Source organism: Lissotriton vulgaris, chromosome 3_1 (genome assembly GCF_964263255.1).
Source record: "Lissotriton vulgaris chromosome 3_1, aLisVul1.2, whole genome shotgun sequence".
NCBI classification, from domain to species: Eukaryota; Metazoa; Chordata; class Amphibia; order Caudata; family Salamandridae; genus Lissotriton; species Lissotriton vulgaris.
Genome location: NC_141689.1, coordinates 794,413,257 through 794,427,870, shown reverse-complemented (window position 1 = coordinate 794,427,870; position 14,614 = coordinate 794,413,257). Strand labels below are relative to the sequence as shown.

The 14,614-nt window shown below is 46.0% G+C and overlaps 1 protein-coding gene across 2 annotated transcripts in view; it reads left to right on the top strand.

Annotated features, from left to right (window-relative positions):
* The window catches only part of MARCHF3 (membrane associated ring-CH-type finger 3), a 313,528-nt gene extending 312,623 nt beyond the window's left edge, over positions 1-905 (top strand). For both annotated transcript variants that reach the window (XM_086961109.1, XM_086961111.1), the window contains one exon: positions 409-905. In XM_086961109.1, the coding sequence (XP_086817235.1) occupies positions 409-567 (159 nt within the window). In that variant the 3' untranslated portion in view covers positions 568-905. The remainder of the gene's footprint in view (positions 1-408) is intronic.
* The last annotated feature ends 13,709 nt before the right edge of the window (positions 906-14,614 follow it).

Genomic DNA, 14,614 nt, shown 5'->3' with positions numbered 1-14,614 from the left:
AACTTTAACTTAAGGGAGATGTTTTGACTTTTTAAAGTCCTGGAAGATTAGATGGAGAAGTTTGAGATTGGTAAAATGTTTGCATGGGAAGTAGCTCTTTAACTGAGGCTCATACTCTTGTTTTTGTCTGCCTGATCTTCAAGATGTAAACCTGACGATGCCTCTGCATTTACTGATGGTGTAAATTGATTACTCCGTACTGGTTCTTAATGGCATGGATCGACATGTCATTCTGCCAAAATAAACCTCCCTTAAAATATACATTTCTCACAAGCTGTCCTTTAGGTCTGTGATTTTTGGTGTTGCTTCTGCAGTGTTGATGTCGACAGATCAATCGACCATTTATGTTGGAAAAACATGCAGCATTTATGATGTGAGAATAACCTACGATTTGTTTCTTCCCCAAAGGTATCCTTCAGATATCACTGCCGATTGTACAATGAATGGCGTCGGACCAATCAGAGAGTGATACTCCATATCCCAAAGTCTGTCAATGTACCTTCAACTCAACAGGCATTGTTGAACCTAGAGACATTCAAAAGGAACTCAAAGGAGACCATTGTTTGATTTTGGGAGGACGCGACATGAAGCAGTTCTGGCCTGGTGCTGTGCACTAAACTCAATATTTCTCAAGCCCATGGATCAAAATGGGAGTTGGATGCCATCGAAGGACTTGTGGGCTTCGATTACAGAACTGCCGACCTACTTTGAAGGACATGGGATTTGTGGTTCAGCATCGTTTGATATTTGCTAATCTGCCAAAAGCTTGCATTTAGCAGATCATGTAGGACATTTACAGACGCCTCTTTAGTACGTGTTGTAAGTTGCATCGCCAGCGATGCAGCCCTCGCTTTTTTTACTGTTCAGATAATAAATACCATGGTTAAGATTCACAATGCAAAACAGTGCTGGGATGATGCTTCCTGACTCTTGATTTCCAAAGTAATTGCACGCACCGGCAATCTGGTAAGTCCTGGTGTTGAGGGAAAGTTAAAGGTGTGACGTGAGGGGTGCTACTCCAATGCTTCGAATCTTACACAAGCGAGGACCTCTAATTAGATTTGTGTGGGTGCAAATAGTAGCATCCTGTCTTTCGAGAATGGTAGGAGCAAGTGCACAAAAGATCTGTTTCAACGCAGATATTCAATCCAATGCAGACTCATCACTTGAAGTCAATTTGAAGTACCCTTACTCTCTTTTATATGTTAACAATAACCCAATGTACTTTACAAACTCAATTCATTGCATGTTGCTTGCCACTGAAAACCTGTAAGCACCCTTTATATACTTGACAAGGATTATTTACTAAGACCAGATTTACTCTTTTTCAGTTTCGAATTATATATACATACATACATAAGAAATTGGTAAAACAAACAGCATTGCTATCCTGTTGTAAATGGTGTGGCACCAAATCAATAGAAATTCCTGTGTAGCAGCAAGAACTAACACAAATTCTTTCATATTGGCTTAAACACTGGTGACCCTCTGAGCATTTAACCGCCTCTCTCTCCCTCCGTATTCTTTAGCTCAGATTCTTGCTTATTTCAACAAACCGGAACCCATTGCACACTACATTGGATAGTGCTAAACAGTTCTACTAGTAACTGTGGAAGAGACCTCACTAACACTTCGCTCTGCTCAACTTGCCTGGTCACCGTCCTACGAATTCACAAGGCCAGAACCAGAGGAAGATCCTTCTCCTACTTCGCTGCCAAGACATGGAACACACTGCCACTCCACCTCAGACAATCCCAGTCACTGACCCAATTCAGGCAGGATCTCAAGACCTGGCTCTTCGACTGAACCTCCACGCCCAGACAGATCAACAGCCCCCCCTTCAGCGATTTGAGACCCTCACAGGTCAGTAGCCACACTATACAAAATCCTGATTAATTGACTAACATGAGTGCACCTTGCCCAAAGACCTCCAAATTGTTTGTTCTGGGGAACCTTAACATTTATGCTGACTGTCGTACCAAATCTCAAAGGGGCGTGTCCACGGAGCTCCACCATCAGTACCTACAGGTGAGGTCAGCATATTCTGGGACCTCCTGAGCCCTCAGCCACAAGGGGAGGGCTTCCTGGCACCTATGGACAGCAGCATGGTGATTTGGTGCTGTAGCAGCCTCTCTTGAGACATTTTGTGGCAGCAGGAGGGAGTGCTGCTGCAGGCAAGATGGCAGCCGCCATGGTGCACTGAAAAAATCAAATTTTAACAAAAGGTGGGAGTGAGAGAATAATCTTAATGGATTCGTTCTCCCTAGGTTAGTTTTTTAAACAAAAAGAATCCATAAGGGAAAAAAGGGGAAGAAAGTGTCCCTACGATGGTTGGGAACACCCTGGTTGTTTTTGATATCCCTCACACACCAACAGGCCCCTTGGTGTCATGCTTCAACATTGGGGTCCTCGCACCCCTCTACGGGATGCGGCGTGCCGCGACCTATGGTTGCGTGGGAGCATTTATGGTGGCTATGTTTGTTGTGAGTAAGGGAATTTTTATGTGAGTGCAGTGGTGGGGTTCAAAGTGAGTGATGTTTAAAAAGTGCCTGGCTCGTGGGGTAACACAAACTTTATTTGACCCCTGGGCTGGTACTAATAAAAAGGTGAGAGAGGAGGTATTGGCGTAACCTATGTGCGCCATCTCCTATGTGTGTGTCAACATGTTTCGGTGTAAAAACACCTTCTTCAGGACTGGGGTACACAAATCCCCACCTTACCCACGTTTCTCTACTTTTTTCAGAATGTTTTATACTAAAAAAGTTAAAATTACAAGTGCAGGTAATACAATGTACCTACTGGATAACCACTATTAACCCCTTCCATGCTCATGACGAGCTCAGCTCGTCATGAGGCACAGTTGAGCTGTGCTGATGACGAGCTGAGCTCGTCATGAATATCGGAGCTTTCCAATTTCCAGCACAGGGGAAAAATAACCACAGCAGCGATGTGGTTAAGCTGACTGTTTTATCAGGAGTATACTACTCCATGAGACCGTGTGAACGTAGGGGTCCCTCGCGCTTTCTTGCTGCGAGTCTATGAGGAGAATCCCTCTTCGCTGCCCCTTACGCCGGCTCCGTTGGTTGTGCATTATGCAGGAGATGATAGTCCTGCTGAGTTTCCAAGAATCCTCATGCATAATGAATGAGGTTAGTTTTCAGGGAAAACCCCGTCCTGTAAGCAGTACCGTAACTAGGTAAAAGGTTAGTCCCAAGAACTGTTTTGTAGTGTAATGGCAGGGGAAATATAGGTGAAAGGTTTGGTTACTATCTGAGTGCAAGGAAAAAGGGAGTGACCCCACTAACCAAGAGACAGGGTCCCAAAGGTAATCAATATGAAGGAAATTCTATTTGACTCAAAAAGATTCTTCAAATTTCAATCAGCCATACATCAACTATCACCCATCAACCATCAAACCACTCAAGTATCTATTAATAATCGCAGTTACAGACCCAGAAAACAATTATAAGCACATAGATAGAGACTAATCCTAGTATCAAATAAATAGGTTTATTAAAATTTCAATTTTTTTTTTTTTTTTAAAGTCATATATAGAACAAGGACACAAAGACAATTGTTTGCAGTATGTATTAACAAATCATTGTACTAAAATACATGGGACAAAAAACATGTGAAACATCATAGTTTGGTTATTTCAAATGAATCAATCAATTCAGTTAGAGTCCATCGATACTTGTTTTATTGGACTAATGAAAGTACCTGAGCCTATATTGGGGTACCTAAATGAAACATAACACCCACTCCTCATCCGACTGGACGATATACTAAAAATGTTAATGTACTTCTAGGTACGAAACGTAAACAACTAAGAAGTCCATCAAATACTGAGTTAAAATTAAAGGTGCTTAACATTACAAAACCTATGGTCTTAGATAGGTGTACTATACCCGTTGTATCAGACATTTTAAAGATACGTTGTACCATTTCTGTTAAATGGAAAGGGCAGTTTGTTCGTACTAGTGCCTTTATCACAATTGAGAACCTTGTGACCTGGAGATCAAAAGTCTCCCGGGCAGAGGTTAAGGGGCACGGTTTTCTATAAAAGCTTGGCTTTCTTACTTTCGGCTCAGAATACCAAACCGTATAAAGGAAACATTCAACGAAGGCCATAATGGCGCCTCCCTGACAGTTACAAATCAGTGGAAACAATACTTGCATACAACAAGTAACAGTTATCATGCCAGACTGTCTAAAGATGGGCAAAGTCACTGCATTATTTAAAAAAATGGGCTCGGACCCAAGCAACCCTGACAACTTCAGGCCGGTCTCCAATCTCCCTCTCCTATCTAAAATCCTGTAAAAGTGTGTTCTCCTTCAACTTAACCAACACATAGAGAGTAACAACCTTCTGAATACTCACCAATCAGGCTTCAGAAAAGGTTGCAGCACAGAGACCGCGATCCTAAACATCATAGATGATGTCTACAAATCACTTGATGCAGACCGTGGCTGCCTACTCGTACTCCTTGACCTATCAGGAGCCTTTGACTCGGTTGACCACAATCTGCTCATAAATGCACTCCGAAAAAGAATTGTTGCAGACGAGGTGATCCTACAATGGTTTACCTCCTTCCTTCAGAAGCACTCACAAAGAATAAAAATTAACAACTTCACCTCTGACCTTCTCCCCATAACCAGGGGAGTCCCGCAAGGATGGGTTCTCTCTCCATAACTGTTTAACATCTACATGGAGCCCCTCCCCTCCATACTCATGAAAGCCAACATCCCCTTCCACCTCTATGCAGATGATACCCAGATCTACCTAGAACCATCCTCAATTGGAGACATACAGAAATTAAACAACACTCTAAGAGAAGTCCAACACTGGCTATCCCACAACCACCTTAAGCTCAACCAAGACCAAACGGAAATCCTTTTCATATCAAACATGGAGCAAACCCCCCTAGTCACAGAATGGCTAAAATCCATTGGCGCACTTTATTTCAAGCTTACTCTGGCAGACTCTGTAAAATACCTTGGCCCAAGCCTAAACATGGACAAACATATCAAGAACTCCACATTCTTGAACCTAAAATTACCAACAAAATAAAACCCTTCATCCCCCCAACAACCTTAAACTGGCCACACAATCCTTGGTGCTGTCCAGATTGGACTATGTGAACGCAGCTCTCACGGGCATGGCAAAATCTCACTTAGCTCCCCTCCGAGTGACCCTAAATGCAGCTGCCAGGACGATCACAGGAGCAAAGAAATACAACCACATTTCTCCCTCTCTAAGAGAACTAAAATGGCTCCCAATCGTAATGCGTGCCAACTTCAGAACTGCCTGTCTACCACATAAAGCTCTTCACACCGGAAAACCGGCCTACCTGGCTTCCAAACTCAAAAAGGCAGGACAAAGGAGGAACCTCAGGAGCACCAATACCCTTCTTCTTATTTCGCCAAAAGTCCGCAAACCAAACACCCTGTCTCGCTCCTTCTAGAGAAATGCGCCCAGAATTTGGAACTCCATACAAGTCCACATCAGGACCAACCCCTCCTTCAAAAACGTCAAAAGCCAGCTCAAAGACCTCTTCCTCCGCCGATCTCACTCGAAGGGAGAGATGCCTCATAATGTGACAGAGCCCCTTAACCAAAGGAATCCTGCCAAGCGCAGAACCTAGACATCTCAATTAGAAAACTTTCCATCGCCTGTTACTTTTTGTTTGACTCGTTCCCAAGACCGCTGGAAGCTGATTCAACACAAGACGATGCTGTTCATTGTAATACTGTATAACTAATTGCATCACAATATATGTTGTTAAGCACTCTGATACCTCCGGATCTGGCTAGCGCTATATAAAACTCTTAAATAATAATAATAAATAACAGTGACAAGATATGAGATGCCTGGAAGCATCCCACAACAACCTTGATCATTCAGCATCAAGTAACTCCCATTAGAGAGCAACTTGAACACTGAATTATTCATGTCAGCTGGGTACTGTTTCAAATGACAGGATAAGTTTGCAACTGAACCGTTACAGGCGCAGTGAAGCATGAAATCCTGGCATATGAGAGATGCACTTAAAGAGATCTCGCAGTTTGTACTGCTTAGAAACAGTTCCATGTCCCTACTCCTGCATCAAATTCTGTATGGTAATTCCCAAGATTCCTTGATGAATTCCCTAACCATCGCTTCACATCTGCCTGTCTGTTGTTGTTCTAGGCAATACTGAAACTGGAAAGTTGTGACCGGTAATGTTAAATGGCCATGGATTAACCATTCTGTGGATGGTGACTCTGGACCAATTACCTTTCACTATGGCAGTTTTTCAATCCACAGCATTGTATATTTTGCTCCCCTTTGTGCCATAGTTACCTGTGTTTTAGTTTGATTGTATGCAGAGAACAAGAACGTACTGTTAATAAATTGCCAAGGCACATAACCGGAACTCAATGATTGTAGCGCCCAGCTTAACAACATAATAGAACGTAGCTGAGACTGTCCGTGCCGTAGTATGGACAAATCCTGTTCTAGTATTTCTATAGCATAAGATACAATGTGGCCCATTGAATAAATCCTGGATGTTAATGTGGTCATACCATTATCAACTACAGTTAACGCTTTTTCAAGGTTAATTCTATCAATTTCACGAAGTCTCTCCGCAGCTTCTTGTTGAGAGATTTTCCAGATTTCATTATAAACAGCACAAACAAAATATTTCTTAGATTTTATATCAGCATACAGATAAGACACAGGTTTACAAAGAAAAAAAGCAAACATACATATGAAAGCAGCAGATATTCACAGGTCGTTACAGAAAGACAAAATACATTATAATATTATACAATACGGCCTTAAATTCGTAGCCAGTTAATCATGGGGGACCATAGTTGTAACCCCAGAGTCTTTCTCCTCAAACCCTTTGTTTTATAAGCTGCTATGTCCAGATAATATATAGATATTAATTTAGATTGCCAACCGGTGAAGGTAGGTGGCTCCGGGTCAAGCCATTGGGATGTTATGCACCAACAAAATATGGTCATGCATATAAATATAAGTCCTTCCTCACTTGGTGACTGATGATTAGCCGCTCCTTCTACCTGCCCCAGAATAACAAGCTCTGCGGAAAGGGGTTGAGAAATGCCTAATACCTGGAGAAATAACTCCACACCTTCCACAAACTGGGCCAATTTAGGACAATAGAAAAACATGTGAGGTGAGTCCGCAGCATGCATCCCACAGCGGCTGCAGCTGTTCCCCCGCTAGAGTTCCAGTTCGCCATTTTCTTCGGAGTGTAGTATAGGTCATATATTGACATATAATGTTGGCTTTTCAAAGGACCATTAAATAAAACATTCACAGCAGGCTCAATTGATTCGATCCACCCCAAGCCAATTTTGCCATTTCGTCTCCCATGCCACAAGATCATCCTCTGTATTATCCATAAATATCTGGTACATAGGTCCCATTCTGGCTCATTAGTGATTGGAGCTGTGTCTACCAGAATGCCTTCCTCGTCTCCTGACATGTCTATAGACACAGACCCCTGTCTTGATGGGTCATTACCAGTACTAGCTGTTATGTAGTACAAGGGATACCCAAAGGAGCAATAGGTGAGGGACCTTGGGTGCTTATATTATTTCAAGGAACAATGGTCCCTAACAGGCAAAAAATAATAAGAAAGATTCATATAGATCAAAATTGAAATCCATATAGTCTGCCCAGCCGGACAGAGTTTAATAACATGAATGTAGGTATAGTCAATAGATTCAGTACAATATCAAAAGTGGGACACAACCTGTGTCCTACTACTGTACAGAGACATATATGACATACAAAGACAGGTGAGGCAAGCATCGGCAGTCTGCATATATTCCAGAATTTGCATACAGATATTTACAAAAAATACACTGTTGTGATTTAGTAATTAAAAAATCAAATCATCCAGTGTAAGGTGTCAACGGCGTTTCGATCCCCTTAGAGAATAGCGGGATCATCATCAGGACATTACCCATTCATGCCTTAAATTCCTGAAGCCACAGTCAAGCCAGAACATATATATGGGAAACATATACAAAAACCACAATACAATAATAACAACATTAACAATAATAAGGTCAAGAGGGAAAAAACGGGGTGGCTATGGGGAGAAAAGATACAGAAAACCATGAGAGATACATTCTAATCAAAATTAAAATGCAAATGAAAAACACATGACAAGTCTGACAAGCTCAATAATCCTTATGTATACGCATTTTAACATTAGCACATGCTTATTATCGTCAATTGCGTGAACCAGCCAAGAGAGCATTTGGGAGAGGGAGCCAAGGTGTACGTAAAAACAAATGACGCAAAGGGTAATGCAAGAATGGTGAAGTAGTGCATTTTGGTAACAGCAGAAGTGGGCCCACTGAGTTATGGTTGCCAGTACATGAAATAAAAAAATGGATGCAAGGAGAAATGGTGTACCTGTGCACTTAGCTCGCAATATAATGAGTGCTCTCCGAGTGAAGTGAATGAAGTCGGAACACGCAATTGTGCAAGTGAAAGCCAGGCTTACTATAATTGTACGCGGTAACCATCTATATAAGAGTCCGCTTAGCGTAATCAAAGACAGCGACCTACAATGCCAACAATTAACAGTATAAGAAAACCCGACCTAAAAGGCCAGAAAATCCAACATAGGAAATCCGCGCTGGTTCTATGGGAGGAACCGAGCACGCCAGAAGCGGGAGAGACAGGCTTACCGCAATTGTAGGTCTGCTGGGACGGGGGATCATTGGTAACCCCTGTTGAAGCAGAACGGAAAAGTTATTTAAAAACGAGCCGCTAGGATTCAGGAGGGGCTTCATACCAGAAAAAAAGGGGGGGTTTGTTCTTACCGGGGAATCGCCACGATGGGCTTCCAATGCCACGAAGCCAATGCTCATGTGGACACAGGAGCGTAGGCAGGTACTCCATTAAAAGAAAGGGGGGTCTTGTGATCATGTCCGCGTGACCCGGGTGATTACTAAAGCGCAGATAGAAGCGCTGTATAGGGAGACTATGGCGGCCATTTTGGAAGGTGCAATTAATAACAGTGGACAAGTGATAAAATGTGCAGAACGTGCAAGAAAAAGTGGTGAGCGAAATGTGCACGAAAAGAAAACAGATTAAAATGTGTATTGAGCCCAATAGCATAAATTACATGCTCATTTGGAGATGAGATACGGTTAATTGAGCCCAATAGCAAGTCTAAGAGAGCTATCCAATTGGATAATTTACATGCTCATTTGCAAACGAGATACTGTTCAAGTTCAAGGATTATAGGAGCAAAGTCCAGTCTTCCAATCTATTAAGTCCAGTGTGGATACTTTTCACACGTGAGCTCTCTGTAGTTCGTTTTTCAACTCAGCTACCTGTTCTCATAGCAATTTATGCTTAATTGTGCAACCTTTTGAGTCTTTAAACCCATGTTGACCAAAGTAGTGAAGAAATTCATTGTATGACTGGACACAGTAAAAAGAATCGCATACAATAGGTGTGGGGAATTCTCGATCCGTATTTATAATTGCCAGTAACAGGGCTTTTAACCCATTCGCTGCTTCTGTCGGCCAACAGCCATCACGAGCACTATCTCCGTAGTGCTGCGCACATCCGTTGGCCGATGCGGCCCCGCCCAATCTTCAAAGATGCCTTACCGCTGGTAAACAGGTTAATTCTCTCAGCTGTGCAGTCTCCTAGAGACTGTGTCTTCGTACTGCTAGGATGGAACTTGCCTTCCTGCATACAACCCTTCACAATAGCACATGCGGCACTGTATGGTTGTTTACTTCCTCTGGCCAGCTGAGCAGAACCGTCAGTGTAAATAATATATTCATACTGATCTAGAGGGATTATTTCATTTGGGAGAGGATATTCTTGTTCATACTGCAGAAATGCTTGCGTCTTAAGAATAGAGTCAAATTTGTAATCTACATCTGTCGCAGTGAGAGAATTAGCCCATTGTATGCATCTTGGATGTAAAGCTTTAGCATGTGGAACGCCTCTAAGGCTGGGACTGGAGTTATGACAATTATTTTTTTCCGCTGAGCCAGTGCTCTTTTTCTCATTACAGCAGTCTGTACTGCTGTCAGAATCCTTTCTGTAGAAGCAAAACGCATTTCAGCGTTTGTGTACAAGTGTGATTTGTATGCTATGGGTACTGTTTTGCCTTCATTGAACACAGATCACCAAATTGGTGGTGTTTACACGTGTGTGTAGGTTTCTTGTCAGCCTGTAAGGAACGAAGGATATCTGTGTGTTCAATACATAACTGAAAAATCAGGTCTTTTTAGGTCATAGAAAGGTTTTTGTTTTTTTATTGAGATTTTACATCATTAACCATATCAAACTTTGAGAACCTGAGTGAACAGTGCCGTTTGTTACAGTCTCCGTAGTGTACCATGGGGAGAGCATCTGTTATACAATTGATCACAACACTTATTCCATTGTATCCATATCACATTGTTAACTGTGCACTACGTCTTCTAGATCAGGGGCCTTTTTGTAGTCTGTGTGGGTTCAATTGTCTACATCTCGTCCGTGTCAAGATTCTGAAGCCAGCTGGTGAAAAGAGCCCATATGTCTTTGGGGCTGGATCTAACCGGTAGGAGCTCCCAATAGCAGTTCAGCTTTTCCCTGCAGTATGTTATGTCCTTTATCCAAGCCTTAGTTGACAGGTGGTTGTCGCTCCCCAGTGTATCGTCACTTGCCTTTTGGCCATCAGAAGCAGTAGCGCCGTGAGCTTTCTTATTGATGACGGTGTCTCGCGAACATAACCCAATAGCGTCACCATTGGGGCCCTCGGTAGTGGCTGTCCGGTGGATTCAATGTGATTGAGTGTTTTAGTCCAGAAGGCGGCAATGTCGGTGCATTCCCATGCTAAATGTGTGAAAGACGCCTCTGGGCTTTTACAACATTTTACAGTATTTAAAGTGTATTAGTCTTAATCTATAATTTGGGCATAACTGCTCTAGTTGTCCACTGCAGAATCTTCACTGCTTGTCCATGATTTCATCACCGAGGTCCGCCTCCCATGCTGTAGGCGAATTTGTGATGATAATTGGGGATTCTCTCTGAGTGATTGTGTATATGCGTGTCATCAATTCACGAGCTAAGTTTACTGTTATGTGCTCTAGTGCGTGCAGTGGTGATGTGTCCTCAGGAAATGTGGAAAATCTTGCACTGCATGCTGTACGTATTTGATAATATAACAGTGTATCGAATGCCGGTGGTTGTGGTGTGTAGCACATTTGATGGAGCGTTGGAAATGTCCCGCCTGGGTATAGGTCCTTTCCTGTGATCAGCTTATTACGTGTCGCTCTGAGATGGGCATTCCTATCTTGTAGTGGGGAGATTAGTGGGTTATTAGCTATGGGCATGGTTGGTGCTTATAACCTGGGTAGTTTGGCACGGTTGCGCAGGCCATGACAGGCCCAGCGTAATGCTTCTGTGGTGTCAATCTCCCTACGTGGGTCCTTGTACTCCTGGTAGAGTGCAGTGTTTAAGGGGGAGGGGAGCTACCCTGTCTATTTCAATGGCCACATGCAGTTGGAATAATTTTGGGTATTGCCAGAATTGTAAAAACTGGGCCTGCACACTATATGCGTAGAGCGCCATATCAGGGGCACCCAGTCCTCTTGCCAAGGGTAGAGTGTGCACCTCCCAGGCAATCCATGGCTGTTTCCCCGTCCATACTAGTTCAATCATGTTTGACCGTAAACACCTAAAAAAGTGCGCTGGGGGCACAGCCAAGATGGCGGCGTGAGTGGAAGAACGACTCCGGAGCACCCGCCGACGGCCTTCTTTAGCACCGGCCTTCGGGTCATTCAAGCATCAGTCGGCCAATGCACCAGTGGCGGACTTGACCGGGGTCCCTGGGGACTGCTTTTCAGGTCGGAGTGGACTTTTGCATGGACGTTTCCAGCCAGCGGCCTGCGGAGGTCTGGCGCGGCGGCTCCGACCATGGAGGAAGGCTCGGATGCTGGGACTGGCGGCAGAGCGCCCGAGAATCAGAGCGCTAGCCCGAGCAGACTCTAGCACAGCGGTGTGGGCGCCAGAGAGCGAGTGCCCACGGTGAGGATCCAGAGGACTGGGATCTGGTGGCCCCAGTCTGAGGTGGAACGTGGCGACGGCCCGGGCCGCCATCTTGTGTGGAGGGCAGCGTACCCTGTCCTGAGGCATTGTCTCAGGGATGTGTCGGAGCCCCTACGAATAAGTGGACGGCCTAGCAGCAGTGCGGTGCGGGCTGACCTGTTCGGCTGCCCTGACCGCGAGTGATGGGACGGAGGTGGGGGCCTGAGGTACCGGAGAACAGTGAGGCCGCAGAGTCGAGCGGCGTGTCTGGAGCTTGTGTTTACCCTGTCTGCTGCCGAGGATAACTGGAGGCAACTCAGGCGTCTGGCGGCCAGCTGGTGGTCGGGGCTGCGACCTTCCACACGGAGAAAGGAGAGTGGCAGCAGTTGGCATCGCTGGAGCCCTGAGTGAGGCGCATCGACCGAGAGGATGTGAGTGGCAGTGGGAGGATGCCATTTTGAGTCGCTGCGCACCTCTGATCGCAAGGCTTGGTGAAGGTGACTGCGGCTGGGGCACGGGCCCCCCTAGGGAGCTGAGAGCAGTGAGTCAGCGCTACTGGAGTGCGGGCGGGGGCCCGAGGAGCGGTGGTGGTGTCTCTTGACAGCCCGTTTCTGCCGGATCAGAGCGGGCGATAAGTGAGGAGCTACAGGAGTGCGAGGAGCCTCTGCTTTTGACTGTGAGAAGGCAGAGCCAGCTGGTGGAGGGGTCGGATGGCTTACTTGGACCTGTGTTGGCCTCTGCAGGGAGACTGGCCAGGTGTTCCCTGTGGACCTGGAGCGGGACACTGGACCTGCAGGGCAGCGCTGTATTTCCTGGCTGGGGCGAGGAGGAGTCGGTCCTTGAGTGTGATCGGCGGTCCCTGGCTGGGCGGCATCATCGGCACGCTGTTTGGCCCCGCTGGTGGACAGAGGGCTCTATACAATACATCGGAGCCTCGGCCAGCCCATGGAGCACAAAGGAAGGGTCCTCTGAACATAGCGAGCCGCAGCACCATCCAGCATTTCGGATCACGATGCGAGGGGGGACGTTCTGAGGAGGTAGGGATCCTAAGGGCAGCGGTCCAGTGGTGTTGAGACAACCAACCAAGGGGAGAGTATACTGGCCACCACGAAGGCCTGAGAAGGTGAGCAAGCGCTTCAGTCTCAGTTGCACGGGTCGATCTTTTCAGTAAGTCGGTGGGGACTGGACTGTCTTGCTTTGGTCCACCAGCAGTCAAGAGGATCCTTTGGGCCTGTTGGGGCTGAGCGGACTGGGTGGGGCCCGACCTAGGAGCTGCGGTGGTGCCTGGAGTGGACGATGTCCACCACCAGAGGACATAGAGACAAAACCGTGAAGGACCTATTTGCCAAGGTCCAGGCGAGCCAGCAGCTCGGCGCCATGGCTTCCGCCTCGGCGCCGGCTTCCTCAGAACAGAGAGCGGGATCTGAGCCCATTACTAAAGCCTTTCTAGAGTCGCTGTTCATGTCCTCACGAGAGGATATTCACACTTTGAAGAAGGAGTTTGCAGGATAAATCAGGGAGGTCCACAGGAATGTAGATGGGATTTGTGAGCGGGTGGCCGAACTTGAGCGCAAGAGCGACGGAAAGGACACGGAAATAGCGGTTTTGCAACAAGAACTCATTCGGATACACGATCAACAGGTGGATCTTTAGACTCCCCTTGAGGATCTGGAGAACCGCTCCCGACGGCACAATGTTAGGGTACGGAACGTGCAGCTGACAGATGAGACGAAGGACCTGTTTTGCTTCATTAGAGAGCTCTTCAATCACATTTTGGGACGGCCACTGGAGTCGGAGCTTCACCTCGACAGAGCACATAGGGTGGGGCCGCTGCGGGCCCTCCCGGCACCGCAGCCAGACATCCTAGTCTGCGTTCAAGACTTTCGCGCTAAACAAGAGATCCTCCAGAAAGCCAGGCAGATGCATCCGTTGTCCTTCCAGGGCCAGTACCAGTCCTCTTCCAGGACTTGTCAGATCTCATGCTGTAAAAACGCAGAACTTTCAAACCGGTCATGACCCGCCTACAACAGTGTGGCATTTCTTATAGCTGGGGCCATCCGTTTTGATTGGTGTTTAAACTGGACAATAAGCTCTACCAACTGCGATCAGTGTCGGAGGCCTATCGTCTGCTGGGTATTGATCCACCTGCTGAGGGGGAGGGGACGAATCCAACCGCTGCTGAGGACGCTTCTAGGCCCCAGAGGCGACAGCAGGGCAGACAGAGACGAGTGAAGAAACCCCGGGCGGCTGTGATTGTGGAGGGTCAGCAGGCCGTGGTGTAGGCGGTCGCGTCGGACAGGAATCCCTCCCCAACTGGCTGATTTCTATGTTTTTCCAGGGCCGACTGTTTACTTGCGATGTTTCTTAGGTCGTTGGCGGGAGGGGGTCCGTTGGGAGTTAGATGGATTACCCCTACTCATTACTCTTACGATCATCTTGGGATGATGGACATTGTGACTGTGCTTGTTTTGTCTCTTTTTGGAGTTTTCTTTGGGGTGGGGTAATTGGGGGGAGGGTTTTGTTGTTCCAAGTCTACCGGGTGTCCGTTAT